The 19,462-nt window shown below is 40.4% G+C and overlaps 1 protein-coding gene across 1 annotated transcript in view; it reads left to right on the plus strand.

Annotated features, from left to right (window-relative positions):
* LOC149454492 (ataxin-7-like protein 1) overlaps positions 1-19,022 on the plus strand; it is a 62,273-nt gene extending 43,251 nt beyond the window's left edge. The window contains exon 2 of the mRNA XM_089687519.1: positions 18,726-19,022. Within this exon, the coding sequence (XP_089543645.1) occupies positions 18,726-19,022 (297 nt within the window). The remainder of the gene's footprint in view (positions 1-18,725) is intronic.
* Positions 19,023-19,462: the final 440 nt, after the last annotated feature.

The following is a 19,462-nucleotide window of genomic DNA, read 5'->3' on the forward strand; positions in this document are numbered from 1 at the left end:
TATAAATGTTAGTATCCAGTTATATTCTGTGTATCCAAGAAAGAATCCAGACCTTTTTTAAAGCAATCCACTGAGCTGGCCAGAACCAACTCTTGGGAGTCTATTCCACATTTTCACAGCTCTCACTGTGAAGAAACCTTTCCGTGTTTGGAGATTACATTTCTTTTCCTCCAGACATAAAGAGTGCCCCCTTGTCCTCTGTGATGACCTCAAGGTGAATAACTCTACACCGAGTTCACTATATGAACCACTGATGTATTTATACATGTTTATCATATCCCCCCTTAATCTCCACTTCTCAAGAGAATAAATTTAGTTCCTCTAATCTTTCCTCATAGCTGATCTCCTCCATGCCTCTGATCAGTTTGGTTGCCCTTCTCTGTACTTTCTCCAGTTCCCCAATGTTCTTTTTGTGAATTGGTGCCCAAAACTGAACTGCATATTCCAGATGAGGTCTTACTAATGATTTGTACCGGGGTAATATGATATCTCTCTCTCTCTGGAGTCTATACCACTTTTAATACAAGAGAGGATTTTGCTTGCTTTAGAACCCGCAGCTTGACATTGCATGCTATTATTATGCTTGTGATCTATCAGAACTCCCAGATCCTTCTCCACCATTGATTCCCCCAGTTGTACTCCCCCTAGTTCGTATGATGCATGCATATTCTTAGTCCCCAAGTGCAGAACCTTACATTTATCAACATTAAACCTCATTAGTAGCAATGAAATGTCACAGATGGACTTGTTGCACAGGTGGCAACCTGTGGGTACCACACTTGAACTCACCGATTTCCTGAGAGTGACCCATTCTTTCACAAATATTTGTAGAAGCAGTCTGCATGCCTAGATGCTTGATTTTATACACCTGTAGCCATGGAGGGGATTGGAACACCTGAATCCAATGATTTGAAGGGGTGTCCCATTACTTTTGGCAATATAGTGTATATGTGGATTGGATGCAGTTTGAACTGTATCCAATCTGCATGGCATGTGAAATATCATTGCTTCCTTTGGTGCCTGTTCACATACAGTCAGGTCCATAAATATTGGGACATCGACACAATTCTAACATTTTTGGCTCTATACACCACCACAATGGATTTGAAATGAAACAAACAAGATGTGCTTTAACTGCAGACTGTCAGCTTTAATTTGAGGGTATTTACATCCAAATCAGGTGAACGGTGTAGGAATTACAACAGTTTGCATATGTGCCTCCCACTTATTAAGGGACCAAAAGTAATGGGACAATTGGCTTCTCAGCCGTTCCATGGCCAGGTGTGTGTTATTTCCTCATTATCCCAATTACAATGAGCAGATACAAGGTCCAGAGTTCATTTCAAGTGTGCTATTTGCATTTGGAATCTGTTGCTGTCAACTCTCAAGATGAGATCCAAAGAGCTGTCACTATCAGTGAAGCAAGCCATCATTAGGCTGAAAAAACAAAACAAACCCATCAGAGAGATAGCAAAAACATTAGGCGTGGCCAAAACAACTGTTTGGAACATTCTCAAAAAGAAGGAACGCATCGGTGAGCTCAGCAACACCAAAAGACCCGGAAGACCACGGAAAACAACTGTGGTGGATGACCGAATTCTTTCCCTGGTGAAGAAAACACCCTTCACAACAGTTGGCCAGATCAAGAACACTCTCCAGGAGGTAGGTGTATGTGTGTCAAAGTCAATAATCAAGAGAAGACTTCACCAGAGTGAATACAGAAGGTTCACCACAAGATGTAAACCATTGGTGAGCCTCAAAAACAGGAAGGCCAGATTAGAGTTTGCCAAACGACATCTAAAAAAGCCTTCAAAGTTCTGGAACAACGTCCTATGGACAGATGAGACCAAGATCAACTTGTACCAGAGTGATGGGAAGAGAGAGTATGGAGAAGGAAAGGAACTGCTCATGATCCTAAGCATACCACCTCATCAGTGAAGCATGGTGGTGGTAGTGTCATGGCGTGGGCATGTATGGCTGCCAATGGAACTGGTTCTCTTGTATTTATTGATGATGTGACTGCTGACAAAAGCAGCAGGATGAATTCTGAAGTGTTTCGGGCAATATTATCTGCTCATATTCAGCCAAATGCTTCAGAACTCATTGGACGCCGCTTCACAGTGCAGATGGACAATGACCCAAAGCATACTGCAAAAGCAACCAAAGAGTTTTTTAAGGGAAAGAAGTGGAATGTTTTGCAATGGCCAAGTCAATCACCTGACCTGAATCCGATTGAGCATGCATTTCACTTGCTGAAGACAAAACTGAAGGGAAAAAGCCCCAAGAACAAGCAGGAACTGAAGACAGTTGCAGTAGAGGCCTGGCAGAGCATCACTAGGGATGAAACCCAGCATCTGGTGATGTCTATGCGTTCCAGACTTCAGGCTGTAATTGACTGCAAAGGATTTGCAACCAAGTATTAAAAAGTGAAAGTTTGATTTATGATTATTATTCTGTCCCATTACTTTTGGTTCCTTAATAAGTGGGAGGCACATATGCAAACTGTTGTACTTCCTACACCGTTCACCTGATTTGGATGTAAATACCCTCAAATTAAAGCTGACAGTCTGCAGTTAAAGCACATCTTGTTCATTTCATTTCAAATCCATTGTGGTGGTGTATAGAGCCAAAAATGTTAGAATTGTGTTGATGTCCCAATATTTATGGACCTGACTGTATGTCAAGTGCACTGGCAGTGCGGATTGAACAAGGGTCAAGTCCAAATTCTGAGCAGTGTGATCCGGTTCAGGTGCGGGTGAACTTGTACTTTAATGTTTACAACATGAGTGTTCAACCTGTGACCCTCCATTGTTGTAGAACTACAAGTCCCATTATGCCTCTGCCTTTGCTAGTTCCGCAAAAGCTGAAGGGCCGCAGGTTGGACACCCATGGTTTACAATATTATCCACAGAACAGTAACAGGCACTAATCTGCAATAAAGTGTGACACAAAAAAAAACAAAACAAAAAAAATGCAAGGTATACAGATAACCTGGGGGGACCCACCCCAAACAAAGCTGGCGATTTGAAGAATTCTCTCTTCTTTGATCTGGAATAAATATACAGACTAGGATTTCTGACTTTGTTTTAAATTATTAAAGCAAATAGATCAGTATGACGGCCAAGAAACTAGCATTTTCAGAAGAAAAAATCTTGCCCTTTTAAAATGACCCTGCCATCACAGAGGCCAAGGGAGAGCCAATGGTGCCTAGTAAAGGATGTGCGATCTGATGCATCCAGAAGTCTCAAGACTCGTACACACGATGAGACTATCGGGCGAATGATTTCCCTTTTTTTTTTTGCAATCTAGTCTCATAACGAAAATAAAGAGGTTACTAGAGTTATGCCAATTCTCATACGACAGAATACAACTTCGGAGGTGATGTAATTTGGTCACTCGATGTTTTATGGACGACTACTGTGCTGATTAAACAAAAATTATTCATTCTGTTATCATACGAGAGACATTTTCATGCTTCTCCCTTCTGATAGTTTCACATAAACTGTCCTGGTCGGCTCTTGAAAGCTGTGTACTAACAATCAGATTATCAGACGGTTGCTCAGAAAGCGGCATTTTCTCATCGTATGTGCTAGGCTTAAGGCTGGCCATAGATAATTCAATTTTCTTTCCTTCAACTGAAGGGAAGAAAATTGCTTGATTCCCCCATCAACACAGTCATTGTTCATGGGGTAATCCTTCTGCTGTGCTATTGTATTGGGACAGTGGGAGGTTTCCCACCATCAGAATACAATAGTCACTGCTGGTTGCTATAGCCGCCGGCAGTGATAATACGAAAAAGATCAGGAATGCTGATTGTACTGAAGTTGATGGAAAGATCAACTTCAGTACAATCAGCCTGCCCACAGATGGATCGAAATTTGGCCCATTCCTGCTGAACTGGCCCAATTTCGGTCTGTCTATGGCCGGCTTTAGATAACAATGGTACTTCGTTGAACTTCCCAAGTGAACATTTCACTTGCTGCCTGATGGAAAAGTAGGTATAAAATGGTTTCACTTGTTTGAAAACTGGCTATAGACAGAAGATTAAATATGTTCAATCTAGTCTTTTTTATTGGATCAAAAGAAGGTCAGGAATGGCAGCCTACCTATTTTTCTCATGACAGTGGTAGTAAACCCAAAATCAAACATTTATTATAGTGCAGCTTACCAATTCTTAGATTTGATTGCTGCATTAGTTTTCACTTTAGGCTTTCTTTCTTTTCACCTCATAATCTGGCAATTGCGTCTGTTTTGTTTGTTTTTTTAAACCAACAAGCTCTCTTGCACATATAGCAGTTACATGGATGAGGCAAGCAATTTACCACTGACAGGGGTGCTTACAAAGATCAGCTTTTATTTATGTACAACGTTTATCCCAAAACAAACCCAATGTTGCTGTTGTTGGTTATGTGTTAGAGAAGACACTGGTAGCTTGTGATGAGGCAGAACTCTGACTTTACTTGTGTGGCTTAAGTTGCAAACATACAGAACACATTTCATCAGACATCTTGGTTTTTGAAGAGAGGAAGAGAGGAATAGGAAGAGAGAGAACCAACAAGTTTTACACATATGCAAAACTGTTAACCTTAGTGTACAGTGCCATCTACTGGTCAAGTGATATTAACACACAATACTATATAGTACATGCTGTTGTATTCCCAACAGCTGTAACTGCTTAAAAAGTATTAACTGGCGTTTGGCTTCAATTTGTTAGTGTATCTAAATCTGCTAGTACATCTAACACTCCCATCAAACTGACAGTACTGCTGTCTTCTGTGCCCCCTGTGCTCCTTCATCCAGACTAATGTCTCTAATACAGGAGCTGTGTCACCAGGTGAAAACAGGGAAAAAAGGACTAAAAAAAGAAAACTAATGCAGCCACCACATCTATTGATTGCAATATATAGCATTTTTGGTTTTGGATTTAATACCGCTTTAAATAAGCCCAATTCTAGTTTTGAGAAGAGTCAAATCACAGTAATGTCTGGTATTAAATTTAGCACTTTATTGTTGGAATCAGCGGATTTATGGAGTATTGTGTCCCTGTTCATCTCTATCTCTATTATTTTCTCTTTCAACCAAATTATATTAGAGAGCCCAGAAGTAAATATTTTCCCATAAGGATAATTTGAAAAGACATTTAATGCTGTGAATGAGGCATTAAATTGCTTTTCTCTACCACGTTCATCCATTCCTAGATGTGGAAAAGAGCGGTTTCCTGTTTACTACTGACACCGATTAAGCACTTCAAAACAATTGACATGTTTATTTTACAGTAATTTGTGTCTGTTATCAGCGCGGTTCAAGACCACGTCTTTTTCCACATTTGTCGCGGAAGTTGTCATCGCCGGTTAGCTGAAAGAGATGGATTTGTTTCTATAACCAAGTGTTCCTCTTGTGTTTCACAATTTGTTCTTGTAGCTGTTACTATTGTGTTGTCTGTGTTATTTTTGAAGTTTTGCTTCTTTGACATGAAAATAAAGCAACTTATCTTTTTTCCTCTTTTATCTGTCCAGCGGTCCTTTTAATCAATGTTTCCTTCTTCCAGAGTTTGAAAGGCTTTCTTCCTTGATTCTTGTTTTGACAAATGTATTAAACACATCTGTGTGTTACAGACCCCTTCAAAGCACGTGTGTAACGTTTTTTCAGCTTTAAATCCGTTGAGATCATTCTTTTTTGTTATTTTCAGTACCAGAAGTATGGATATCCACTTTTTGTTTACATGTAAAAATCAGTCTTTTTTGCTAGAAAATGGCTTAGAACTCCCAAACTTTATATATATATATATACACATTCATATTAGCAGAAGCCGTAGAGAACAAAATTGTTTTTTACAATTTTTATGTAACACCGTATTTTTGTAAGAAATACATTTTTATGAATTTCAATGCACACAAACACAATATAATATTAGGTAAAATATAAAAGATGCTGTTATGCCAAGCAAATACATATGTAACATTACGCTTTAAAAATGCGTTTGGTTGCAGAATGATGCCAAACTATGGTATTTGAACATCTCCTTAGGCAACGCTCTAAAAGCCTTTACAGGTTACAAGTTTAGATTTACACAGGAGGTCTGGTGCTAGAATTATTGCTCTCGCTCTGACGATTGCGGCAATACCACACATATGTGGTGTGATCACCATTTATGCATGCATGTGGGACCTACATGTGAGTTCACGCAAGCATGGGGGCAAAGGTGCTTTTTATTATTTTTTTTTTATATAAAGTTTATATTTTTTTACACTGTTTCTTTACATTTTTTTAATCACTTTTATTACTGTCACAAGGACTGTAAACATCCCTTGTGACAGCAATAGGCAGTGACAGGCAGGGGCGGACTGACCATTGAAGCACTCGGGCACTGCCTGAGGGCCTGGGGTCAGTAGGGGGCCCCATGAGATGCCCCTGGTACCTTTCATTGGCTTTTTCATAGGCTTTTTTGGGTGTGGGCGAGGACACAGGGGCCCCATGATCCCCTATTGCCTGGGGGCCCCATGAGTTGTCAGTCCGCCCCTGGTGACAGGTACTCTTTATGGAGAGATCTGGAGTCTATTAGACCCCAGATGTCTCCTCTGCCCTTAACAGCATCTGATCACACTAAGATTGATGTGATTAGATGCTTGCCCAATTTAAAAATGTTTACAATTGGGGAAACCAGAAGTGACAAAATACTAGTCACTTCTGGTTTCCTATGCCACAGAGCTAATTGGGGACCTTCTGCTCCATGATAAACTCCATGCAAAGTTGCTGGAACCGTAGGGTGGGACAGTAGAGTCTGGAAAAGCACAAAGTTTGTTAAAATGCCTGCAATGCACATAGATCACCCAGAGGTGAATGTTTTTTTCTCAACAAAAGTGGAGTTACTCTTTAATCCCTTTGTGCCCCAGTAACCCATATGTGTGGCGGCAAAAAGTTGGGCTTTAACGCCCACAAACCACACATATGTGTTGCTGGGCGGGGAATGTTTATGTGCTTAGACACAAGTAGTTTTTTTTGTTGTTCAGTCAGCACATTGAATGAAAAACAAAGAGGTTCTTCCATCCACATAAATTAGGTTGATAGAGAAATCCCCATTGCAGAGACATCATATTATGACAGCAGGCTCTGGAGCTGTCAGAATATACTGATCAGCGTTTGCAAGTTTTCCAATTTGTCCGTTTGACAGATGTCGATCTAACATTCAGCTTCAGTTAAACAGGGATGGCCACACACTGATCGAAATTCGGCCAGCCCCTGCTGAACCACTGAATTTTGATCTGTCTGTGGCTAGCTTTAGCATAGCAGATCCTTAATTAAGTGGCATGTCATGCCAAGATTCCAGCTGCAGAATATCTTTGAGAGTTTACACTCTCAAAGCTGAGCACAGACTTTTTTTAATTTAGCCAATGGGATGGAGGAATCCCCCCTGCTGGGACAACAGGACCTGGCACTGCAGCTGCAGCCATTGATTGACAGACGTCGATCTAACAATCAACTTCTAATGAAAAGGGATGGCCATACACTGACCGAAATTCAGCCAGACCCTGCTAAAGCAGATGAATTTCGATCCATCTTAATCTCGTGTCCAGCTTATCTCCTTTAGCCACAATTGGGAAAGTTTTCCAGTTTAGTACATTCGTTTTTTGTAGTATTTATTGCATATATTGGAATGAAGGGCAGACTGAGCCCAGGCTCCTGCCTGACCTTGCCCCAATGCATTTCACTCCGCCCCTCAGAGCTTAATTATGGGGATCCCAATGATTAAGCTCTGAGGAAATGAGTGAAATGCATTGGCGCATGACCTGCAGGAGCCCAGGCTAAAACTGCCATTCATTCCAATACCAGTGGGTCTGCGTAGATGTGAGGCTTCATGGGATTCATCCTTTGCTTAACAGTTGCTTGGAGCTAAAATGAGCTCCTTCCCTGACCTGCACTCATAGTGGTGGACATTTTCTATTGCTGATTCATATTTATTGCACATAGGTTGGATATTAGCAAGCTACAGGTTTTGATAATAGCTACCATCTATGTGACTACTCACCTGTATGGGATGCTTGAATAGAGTCTCTTTTGTGGAAATAGCTCATCTAAGATGTTGCAAAAGACACAAAAAATAAATAAATATTATTATTATTATTATACAGGATTTATATAGCGCCAACATTTTGCTCAGTGCTTTACAATACAACGAGAGACAATACAACAACAAAACAGTTCAATACAAGAGGGATAGGAGGGCCCTGCTCCTCGGAGCTTACAATCTAAATATGATGCAAAGCTTTGCATTCTTTTTCCTGAAATGGAATGGACAATATCCACAATATCATCATTAATGGGTTATATGTAGAGACTTTCCAGAACTATTTCTATGATTATTTTACGGATTTCAGAGGGAGATTCTGTTGATACCAAAACCCTTATTTGGGTTTTGATGGATTTGCAGATTGCTTCAGCTTTTAATTCAGTACAAAGGATATAAATATTCTTCCTTCCCTGGTTTTACCAAACCCTTTGAGGACAGTTCAGTGCTGATATATTGTGTTTGTCCGCAGAGATTTGTCTGGGGTCAACGCTCGAACTCCAAGCACTTTACTACCATATGTCATCATATTTGTTATTGTCCTATTGTGTTTCCCATTTACCCATGGGAACGCTCTTCAGGCTGCTGTCTGTGTAGACCTAGAAACATAAATAACTGTTTATACAGTTTAATAAGAATTCCCAGGTCAATACATGAACAAAGTTGAACCTTGTTTATAGTGTTACACAGAAACCTTTATAAGGAAATCTTTTCTGAAAAATATGTAAGCCAATATTACTAACTTCCGTCTGAAATATATAAGCCAATATTACTGATCACCTTCTAAAATTACTAGTTGTCTGGCTTTTGCTGGCCTTTTTCTTTTCCCATTTACTGACCTAGGTTTCAGGTTGAATGAATGAACTTTACCTTAAACTGCTTGTTTGAAACTGCTCTACATCTACGGGAAGGCACTCACTGGAATTCATGAAGAGTTTGGTAGACACTCAGTAGAGTTCCATTGTGCCTCCTCAGCACAATTGTTTGTGCTTGGTACAGATTCAGTTACCTGTTGGAAACAGGTACATGCATTTATCGCAAGAGGCCAGTACTGGGGCTTAGCATTGCTGATCTATCTACAGTCATGGCCAAAATATTGGCATCCCTGCATTTCTGTCAGATAATGCACCACTTCGCCCAGAAAATTGTTGCAATTACAATGTTTAGGCATTCTCATATTTATTTCTTTTGTTTGTATTGGTATGACACAAAAATGGGAGAAACACAATGCTAAATCTGACACATCCCACCCAAAACCCCAAAAATGGACTGGACAAAGTTATTGGCACCCTCAATTTAATATTTGGTAGCACGCCCCTTGAAAAAGATAACTGAAATTAATCGCTTCCTGTAACCATCAATGAGTTTCAAACACATCTCTACTGGAATTTTGGCCAACTCTTCTTTTGCCAGCTGCTCTAGGTCTCTCAGATTGGAAGGATTCCTTTTCTCAATTTCTGTTTTGAGATCTTTCCACAAGTGCTCTATGGGATTGAGATCTGGACTCATTGCTGGCCAGTTCAGCACTCTCCAGCGCTTTGTCTGAATCCATTTTTGGGTGCTTTTTGACATGTGCTTTGGGTCTGTCAGCGCAGGAGTGGTGGAATGGACAGGCAGGCCTAATGGTAGGGTCACGCAGCGACTGACAACAACCGCTACTCACAGACCAGAGTCCCTCAGGGCGCGGAGTCTAAGCTCCAGGCTGCCCTTCACCAGGGCCCCTGATGGTGGGGATGGATTTGACGCAGCCTGAGACCAGGTCGCGGCCCCCCGAGTAATCCCAGCTGCGGTAACGACTGCCGCCAATGGCGTACAGCTGGTGGGAGCCAGATTGAAAACGTATAGCGTGGTCGGACAGGCCAGGTCGATAACAACGGAGCAAACAGTACAAGACGGTAGACAAGAATACTCAGGTCACGGGCCGGGTTCAGCAACGGGAGGTCAGGTAATGGGATAAAGCAGAGAATAGTCTTGTCCAAGCCGAGTCGGTTACCAGGAGAGCAACGAGAACAGAACAAGAGCTTGCTGCAAAGGAACTTACGGGACACGAATGCAAAGAGCAACTGCAGACAGCAGGCTTAAATGTGATCAGCCACACCCTTCTGGAAAAGGAGCCGCAGAGGCCTGAAAGCATAAAGGCTCCCACCATGCTTTGCAGGAACTTAAGATGGATGCCAGCACATGGAGCAACACAATCTCTGAGGAAAGGTAGGACCTTGACAGGGTCATTGTCCTGCTGTAAGACCCATGACCTCTGACGGAGATCCAACTTTCTGACACTGAGCCCTACATTGCACCCCAGAATTCTTTGGTAGTCTTCAGATTTTATATTGCAATGCACATGGTCAAGATATCCAGTGCCTGAAGCAGTACAGCAACCCAAAACATCAGTGCAACTCTACCGTGTTTGACTGTAGGGACTGTAGTCTTTACTTTAAAGGCCTCATTTCTTTTTCTAAAAACAACAGAATGGTGGGCTTTACCAAAAAGCTGTAATTTTGTTTTGTCTGTCCACAGCACATTCACTCAAAAGGATTTGGCTTCCTTCCTTATGTTTCTGTGTCAGCTGTGAGTCTCCTACCATAGCATCCCTTTTCATTCAGATGGCGACAAATAGCATGAGCTGACACAGTTGTACCCTGTGCCTAAAGGTCAGCTTGAATTTGTTTGGAAGTTGATTGAAGTTCTTTATCCACCATTCAAACAATTCTTTGTTGCACTCTTTGATCACTTTTTCTCTGTCTTCCATGGCCAGGGAGATTCTTGACAATGTTGCGTACAGTGGACACAGGAACATTAACATCTCTGGAGATGGACTTGTATCCTTGAGATTATTCAGGCTTTTCACAATTTTTGTTCTCGAATCCTCAGACAATTCTATGCTTCTGTTTCTCTGCTCCATGCTCCATGTGGTACACAGAGACACACAACAGAAAGTTCAAGTCAATTTTGCACCGTGAGATTAAATACAAATTACAGGAGCATCACAAACTTGTAATGCAATTATTTCTTACAATTCTGATAAGGTGCCATTAGTTTTGTCCAGTCCATTTTTGGGGTTTTGCGTTTTGAGTGGTCTTTCTCCACTTTTATGTGTCATACCCAGGGGCGGACTGACAACTCATGGGGCCCCCGGGCAATAGGGGATCATGGGGCCGCTGTGTCCTTGCCCAAACTCAAAAAAGCCTATGCCAAAGGTACCAGGGGCATCTCATGGGGCCCCCTACTGACCTGGGCCCTCGGGCAGTGCCCGAGTTTCCAAATGGTCAGTCCGCCCCTGGTCATACCAATACAAACTAAATAAACAAGAGAATGCCTAAACATTTGTAATTGCAACAATTTTCAACAAATTGGAGCAGATGGTGCATTATCTGACAGAAGTGCAGGGGTGCCAATATCTTCAGCCATGAATGCACTTGGTCAGTGTGCCTGTAACACAAACAAGTGCATCATCTGAGGAGCTTTTTTGTGGGGCAGGCAAAGCCTGATAGAGATACTAAGAAAGTTGCTCTTCATCTGGTCCAGATCTTATATGATTGACAATAGATGACAGTAGGCAGATTCCACAGCTGGTAGACAGCCCAAAAGCAGCTATGGAATCTTCCCACTGCCATCCACTGTCAATCACAAAGAGGGAGGACCTGATGGGGAACTGGTCTCCCAGCAGATGCATCAGGCTGTACCCATTGTCCAAGTTCAGCCTCCCATAATTTGTTGCTAGGGTGCTGGCAGCCTGCCTCTTTGAGGTCAGTGAAGCAAGCAAAAAACATAAAAATAAAGTTAATCCACAACAACCACCACTCCGAGCATTCTGTACACCATCGTAGAGTTGGCCTTAATTACTTCCTTAAATTAATTACTTTTGAATTCTTTTTGAATTAGTCACAGTTATGAAGACACAATGTGAAAGTGGTGCAAATAAGAACTGCCCAAATTTGTAGCACGTCTGTACTGTTAACAAGACTGTAATGAATTAGGTGCGGGACTTTCTAATTGGCCAATACCTCCAGTGCAAATGCTTTATTAAAGTGCCCCCATAGAGTTTTAAGAGCATAATTGGTCACCCTATAAGGTCCTGGTGCCCAAACTACAGCCTGGGCCTGCATGCAGCCTATTGGCACTTTGTGTGTGGCCTGCTTGGCCCCATCATGCACTAATCTGTGTTTCCCTATTGCCCTGTTATAATAGGAATTTTTATCAGCCTCATGTAATATGTCTAAAGTCTATGACTTACAGTATATATAGAAAAAAACAACCCTACGCTTGCAAATTCTAAAAAGGCAGCCAGCACTAAGAATTGTGATACCAAATCCTCAAAAATATTGTACAACAGTGCATCAATAAAAAACCTAAATGTGTGATATCAATGAGAAACAAAATAATTCATCAAATATTAAGTATCCAATAAAGCCCAAAATACAAAACAGAAAGTTCATATAGTTCCCAGTGTCTGTGTAAAAGCAAATAAGTCCAAATTAATTCTCCAACAAGTGCTTCCACCAAACTAAGAGAAATACTCCAAGCACCACATAATCACCTCAAGTGCACATGAAGTACCTTACCAGAAGGTATATGTATGAGGATGCGGTCATAAAGAGCTCAAGTATATGGACATCTGGTTTCTGAAATCCTCTAGCGACTAGCTCAAATCCAGTGCTCCAGTCCAGGCATACTGCTGGCATATAAAGTAAAGAGAACTCTCATAGTGTACTAAAAGCTGTTTTTAACATACATTAAGATGACAGATAGATGTACACTCACATAATTACAATGGCAAGGAAGCCATCTAAACATGTTAATAACAACGAGGCCTGGAGCGCATGTCTGCCATCTCTCACATGCTGCAGATACTGGTGCCGGTATACAGGCACCATTCCATGTGAGTGCAAAATCGTTTGTATGGTTTTAATGTTCATTTAATAAATACTGCACTTAGAAGGACATTAATTTGTCTGGTTTATCTGAGCAGTCTGGTACCAAAGCAATACAAGGATTAGCCCATATCGAACACCATAGAGGTATCGGAGGCATGTTGGGAGTTCCTATTCCTTAACTTATGGCCATAAATGGAGAACTGCTGGAGGGGAGTAATTTCCTGAGAGGATGGTCTCCTATATGACCAAAAAGTGCATCTGACCACCTTTATGGGGGTCAAAATGTCTGGTGAGTGAGCAATGTTTATATTTCTTGCCGAATGTGGTGAAGATATGTCTTTTTTTAGTTCGGGTCACAATTTAAAGAAATTGAAAGGACTGTCACATTTTTCAATTATAAATGTATTTGTGGACTTTATTGTTTTTTTGTTTTGGATGTTATTTGCAATGGTAGTGGAAATACAGCACTCACCCATAGGGTCAATATACTTATATTGTCCAATTTAGGGGCATGTAGTGATACTAGCCTCTTAAGCACTTGCACAGTTCATAAATGTATATGTAGCGCCTGCCTATTTATATTATACATGTTAATAACACCATCCAATCAACTTCTGTCTTGATTCGCGATACCTCTTCCTATGTCAGCATGCATGGTGATGGCACATTATTATTATTATTATTATTATACAGTATTTATAAAGCACCAATAGTTCACTCAGCGCTGTACATTACAAAGGGGGACAGAACATGTGACAGAACAATACCAGTACAATGCAAAACATGAGGGGATTGAGGCACATCCAATGATCCGAGCTTACGCGTTTCATCACAGACATCATCAGAGGGTTTTACCGACTTTTACTACACTGAGAGTTCTCTTTATATGTCATCTGCATGCCTGGTCTGGAGCATTGGATTTGAAGTAGTCAATAGAGGATTTCAGGAGCAGATGTCTATATACTTTGAATGCTTTATGACCATATCCTCATACGTGGTCATATACTGTAACTTCTGATAAGGTGGTACTGCATGTGTACTTGAGGTGATCACATGGTGTTTGGAGTATTCCTCTTAGTCAATTAGGTGGAGAATTTTTTCGAACATACTATTTTTTACATGGAAACTATATGAACTTTCTGTTTTGTGTTTTGGATTATTTTATGGATACTTAATATCTGATGAATTATTTTGTTTCTCATTGATATCACATATTTATGTTTTTTAGCACTGCACTGTTGTACAATAGTCCTACGTCTATGACTGTCTCCTGAAGCATGTCCCCAGTCTCCAGCAACTCCTATAGCATGTTCACAGCCTCTGACAGTTTTCTGAAACATGTCTGCACTCTCTGACTATCTCCGGTATCATGTGTGCAATCCATGACCATCTTTGGTATTATGTCCAGAAGCCTCTGATAATCCCCTGTATCATGACCTTAGTCTTTGACTATTTCGGAGGAACAGAGCAGTGGCCATCTTGGTATTTGATTTGATACTGATTTTCTCCACGTGAATGTTTTACTGTTCTTTGAGCATATTAATAAATGCTACACTATACAAGCACTTTCTGGCTCCTGTGGTTGAGCTGATTTTCCCCAGGATTAAAGGAGACCTGTCCCACTTGTGTACGGATGGAGCAGCATGATTAAACCCGGAGCTGTCATTATACCACGGCACCCCCAGATGTAACAGATTTAAACAGATGCGCAATTTTGTTTGCTTTCTGGTGAGTGTACATCCATTAAAGGCGGTGGACTCCCTTTGTGAATATTTGCACGTTTGCACTTCTTCACTTGGATATATTGCAATAATTTGAGGACTTTTGCTGTGTACTGCTCGCTATGTGATATATATTGTCATCAGGGACATTTATTGATTCACCCAGTTGCACAATTACACACACTTTTGCAGTTTATTCATTTTGCATGATTTGAGCTATTTTATGTTTCATGCGTTTATAGCGCTGCACTTTTTCCACCTACGTTTATATTGGGACTGTTGCCTATATCCTGAGTGCCAGCAGCTATTTTGATAATCATTTACCCATATATAATCAATTATTCTTGTCTATTCTTTAGCGCTCGCTTACATACTCTTTGATAGTTCCTGTTGTGCGTCTGCTGTCTTTTATAATGAATATTCACTGAATTTTATGTGCAGCTCTTTCGTGATGCACTTGAGCCCCCCATATCAAGAAAGTTGACTACCACTGTCATAAGAGATGAAAACTCAATTTCATTTTAACTCTGAAAATCTACTTCCCAGGTCTTTTAAAAATAATAAAAAACAGCTATTTCTGCAACACTCACCTCCCTAGGAGCTATCCCATGCAGTCTCACAGCCATGTGATCCAGCAGAATTGTTCTTCTTGGTTAACTAGCGACTTGAGAGTCAGACCTACAGCTCACACTCCATGTTGATTGGAGAGCTCTAGTTGTAACTCAAGCATGGGATGTTTCAGGCCTCTGCAGAGGTACCACTCTTCTATATAGACAGCAAGGGCTTTTCTCTGGATCATGCTGGCAGGGGCAAGCTTTTCTATTCAGGCTGTGGCTGCTTTCTAAAGAAAACAAAATGTAATACTTTGCACACTTTTTGTTTTTTACACACTTTGAATGTTTTTAGCTGCATTAAACAAAATACAATTGGGAAATAAATATCTGGTTGTGAAACAAAAACTAATTAAACTAAATCAATAATAATGATTTCGTTGGTAAACTCTTCCTTCATGAGCCTTATAAATGTTTTTTTGTTCTGCAGACAAAATCCTAGACGCATTAATATTATTTGTATCTTATTGAAATTTATTATCACAAGATAAATAATGTACACATACAGCAATTACTTTTAGAAGTTTTTTGGCAGTACTTTTACATCTGGAAATCAGGTTCTATCGTTGTGCCAAAAAATAAAATTAGTCCTCGGCTATACCGAGTAATCTCTAAAACAAAATCGCAGTGTCTAAAGGCGTAAAGAGCAGAAATTATATCCAGATGAATTGTCTGCCAAAGAGCTGTACATTTGATATGAATATCAGCACTGTCAGATCTGCTATTTGACTTTTTTCCCCCTAAAAGGTTTATCAAATCTTCCAACTGAAACCCCAGGAGGTTGTTCCGACTGAATACACAGTGGTAATTAATGCGTGTCTTCTAAGGAGCCCAAATCTCATTTTTAGAACTTCAAAGACGACATGATACCTTTGACTGCGAGGTGTCTACATCTGAATGTGTAATGTTTGATGAAAGCAGATTATCTTTCTGCCCTTGAACCCTCATACTGGGAAGCTTTCCCTGCTGGAAAATGTGCACTGAACTATCATCTCACTCCAGATTGCTGCAATGGAAGTCATGGCATGCAAACAGACATTCAGCAAATTATATAATATTTGACCATTTTTTTCTGCTTTACTTTTTTCCTCTGCATTCTTCATATTACGGTTATATTTACCACCCCCCCCCTTCAGTTTTCTGTTTTTCCATCCCCTCCTATCTTCTATAACAAATGGCAGCCATTTATATGCACTTTAGAGTCAGTGTAGTATAGACATATAACACTGATGAGATTATCCTATTTGTTTGCATCTGCACATTGCAGCTCTCAGTAGCCTCAGGGAAAAATTGCAAGCAAATCTGAAGATAATTACTGTTGCAGTGCTATTAATCCCAAAAGCAAACATTTATTATAATGCAGCTTACCAATTAGATGTGATGGCTGCATTAGTTTTCTTTTTTTAGGCTTCCTTTCTTTTATTTTCACCTAGTGATCCAGGCAGTAATGCAGGCCACAGATGGGGAGAAAACCGTCCGATTTTGCGGACGAAAAACAAAATCGGCCGATTTTCGGATCGTTAGTGGGATAATCGGTTGGCCGTTTTTCGTGATTTTGACACTTTTTTTCGTTGGTCATGTTGGAAAAAAAATCAGCCAATTTTGTCATTCAGCCGATTTTTGCAGCAATGATGGACAAATCGGCCAATCTTTTTACCGATATTAAAAAAGGCGCATGAGCAGTGACCAGCAAGAAGAAGGAAAAGAAGAAAAGGAAGAAATAGAATATGAATAATAATAAGAAAAAGACGAAATAGAATATGAATAATAAGAAGAAATAGAATATGAATAAGAAGAAGAAAAAAAAAATTTCAGTCCGATATTATATTTGACATTTAAAAGTATAGCAATATTGTATCTATTTGTATCCGAATAGAATCATCTGTATCCGAAATGGATACAAATAGATACAATGTTGCAACTTTTTGTTCTCCTTATTCATATTCTATTTCTTCTTTTTCTTTTTCTTATTCATATTCTATTTCTTCTTCTTATTCATATTCTATTTCTTCTTTTTCTTATTCATATTCTATTTCTTCTTATTCATATTCTATTTCTTCTTCTTATTCATATTCTTTTTCTTCTTCTTATTCATATTCTATTTCTTCTTTTCTTCTTCTTATTCATATTCTATTTCTTCTTATTATTCATATTCTATTTCTTCTTTTTCTTCTTCTTATTCATATTCTATTTCTTCTGTCAAATATAATAGCGGAGCTCTCTGTGGGACACCGCTATTATATTTGCCGCCGTAGACAGGACGAAAATCAGCCGACTTTTTTTCACCAATGGTGGTAACGGTTGGCCTAACTAAGTCTGCTGTTTTTCAAAAGAACAAGCTCTCTTTCAGATGTAGCAGTTTCAGGTATTAGTCAAACCATTTACCACTCACAGGGGTACTTGTAATGAACAGATTTTATTTTATTTATGTACAACCTATATCCCAAAAGGAAAGAAACTATTTTCTGTAATTGCTTACAAAGTATTAGCTGGAGTTTGGCTTCAATTTTGTTAGTGTATCTAAATCTTCTAGCACATATAAAAGAGAAGTTTATAAATTATACCTACCTAGATGGATGAAGCATCAATCCCCTGCCGGCCCTAACACTGAAAACTAAGAGTGCTGATCGCTCAGTTCTCACTTCTCCATGAGCAGATTGCTGGTGACTGTCAGTCAGTGAGACTGCTCGCCACTCTGCACCCCCCCGCACTCACTTGAGCGGCGGGCTGTGGAGGGGGAGGGAGTGGATCTCTGAGAGGCTGAGCCAGGTACCGGTCCATGGATCTGTGTGAATCCCAACATTTAAGTCAGGATCTTTCCTGAGTATGGATCAACTAAGCAATGTTAGCCGACAGCAGACTTCAGCCCGTTGTCGGCTGCAAATGGGCCACAGGAGTGCAGAACAAATGAAGCTTGTTTGGCTGTACTTCTCTTTTAACACTACCCTCCCCCCAGACTGACAATGCTGCAGACTGCTGTACCTCCTGTGCTCATCCAGCCAAAGATGTGTCTCATTAACAGAAGCGCTGTGTTACTAGCCAGATCACCAGGTGAAAACAGAGGAAAGAAAGACAAAAAAAAGAAAACGAATGCAGCCAACGCATCTAATGTTTGGTAATCTGCAATATAATACATTTTTGGTTTAATACCAAACATACAACATCAAAATAAGAGAAGATGTAGATATACAGTATATGTAGCTATGTTAACTGTTGTTATATACTATATTTATTCATTAAAATAAAAATTCATTTAAAATAAAAAATATATGTATGATCTAAATGATTAAAGAGTAACTCCACTTTTGTTAAAAAAAAAACAAATAAACACTCCCCTCTGGGTGATCAATGTACATTGCAGGGATTTTAATAAATGTTGCACCAGATTCCTACCTTTTGTAGGTCTGAAGAAATAGCTTCACAGTGTCTTTTGCAGACTGAATCTGAATGAGAGGGTCTGGTTTATCGCAAAGCGCCCAGTCCGGAGGCTTTTCTGGGCAAACCGTGGTCCACTTGGATCGACACCGCTAAAATACACTGCTCCGACAATGTAGATTTAGAAGAGACTGGAAAAGAGGGTGGAAATAGCAGGGAGGTTATGAGGCTAAATAAAGAGGACATGCACTTATTTGGACATTACCCAGCTCATGATGATTTCTACCTAGTGGTATGTAATGTCTGCAATCAGGTAGTGAAGCCCCAAGTATTCCAGTCACATTGTGGAAATTGTTTTTGTATCTCACTAACATGATCCTGAGTGGAGAAGGTGGATAGTGAGCTGCATTGCAGCACCATTATCTTAAGGAAGCTGAGAGGAGTTGCTGCATAAAGGAGTATATGTGACATCTTTTCCCTGTGGTGAGAAAGTACCCTTAAGGATTGTTTGGGGCAGGGGCGGACTGACCATTTGGAAACTCGGGCACTGCCCGAGGGCCCGGGCTCAGTAGGGGGCCCCATGAGATGCCCCTGGTACCTTTTTCAGAGGCTTGAGTTTGGGCAAGGACACAGGGACCCCATGATCCCCTATTGCCCGGGGGCCCCATGAGTTGTCAGTCCGCCCCTGGTTTGGGGTGATCCTAAAAGCGTGTTGGCCCTTAGGGTCAAGGTTTGGAGGTGAGCAGGCATTTCTGCTGTTTTGAGGATTTGACACTAGAGTGAAGATCACCAGTTCACTTCTTCACCTGCATGATT

Source organism: Staurois parvus, unplaced genomic scaffold (assembly GCF_062004578.1).
Source record: "Staurois parvus isolate SC_StPar_1 unplaced genomic scaffold, SC_StPar_1.0 ptg000426l, whole genome shotgun sequence".
NCBI classification, from domain to species: Eukaryota; Metazoa; Chordata; class Amphibia; order Anura; family Ranidae; genus Staurois; species Staurois parvus.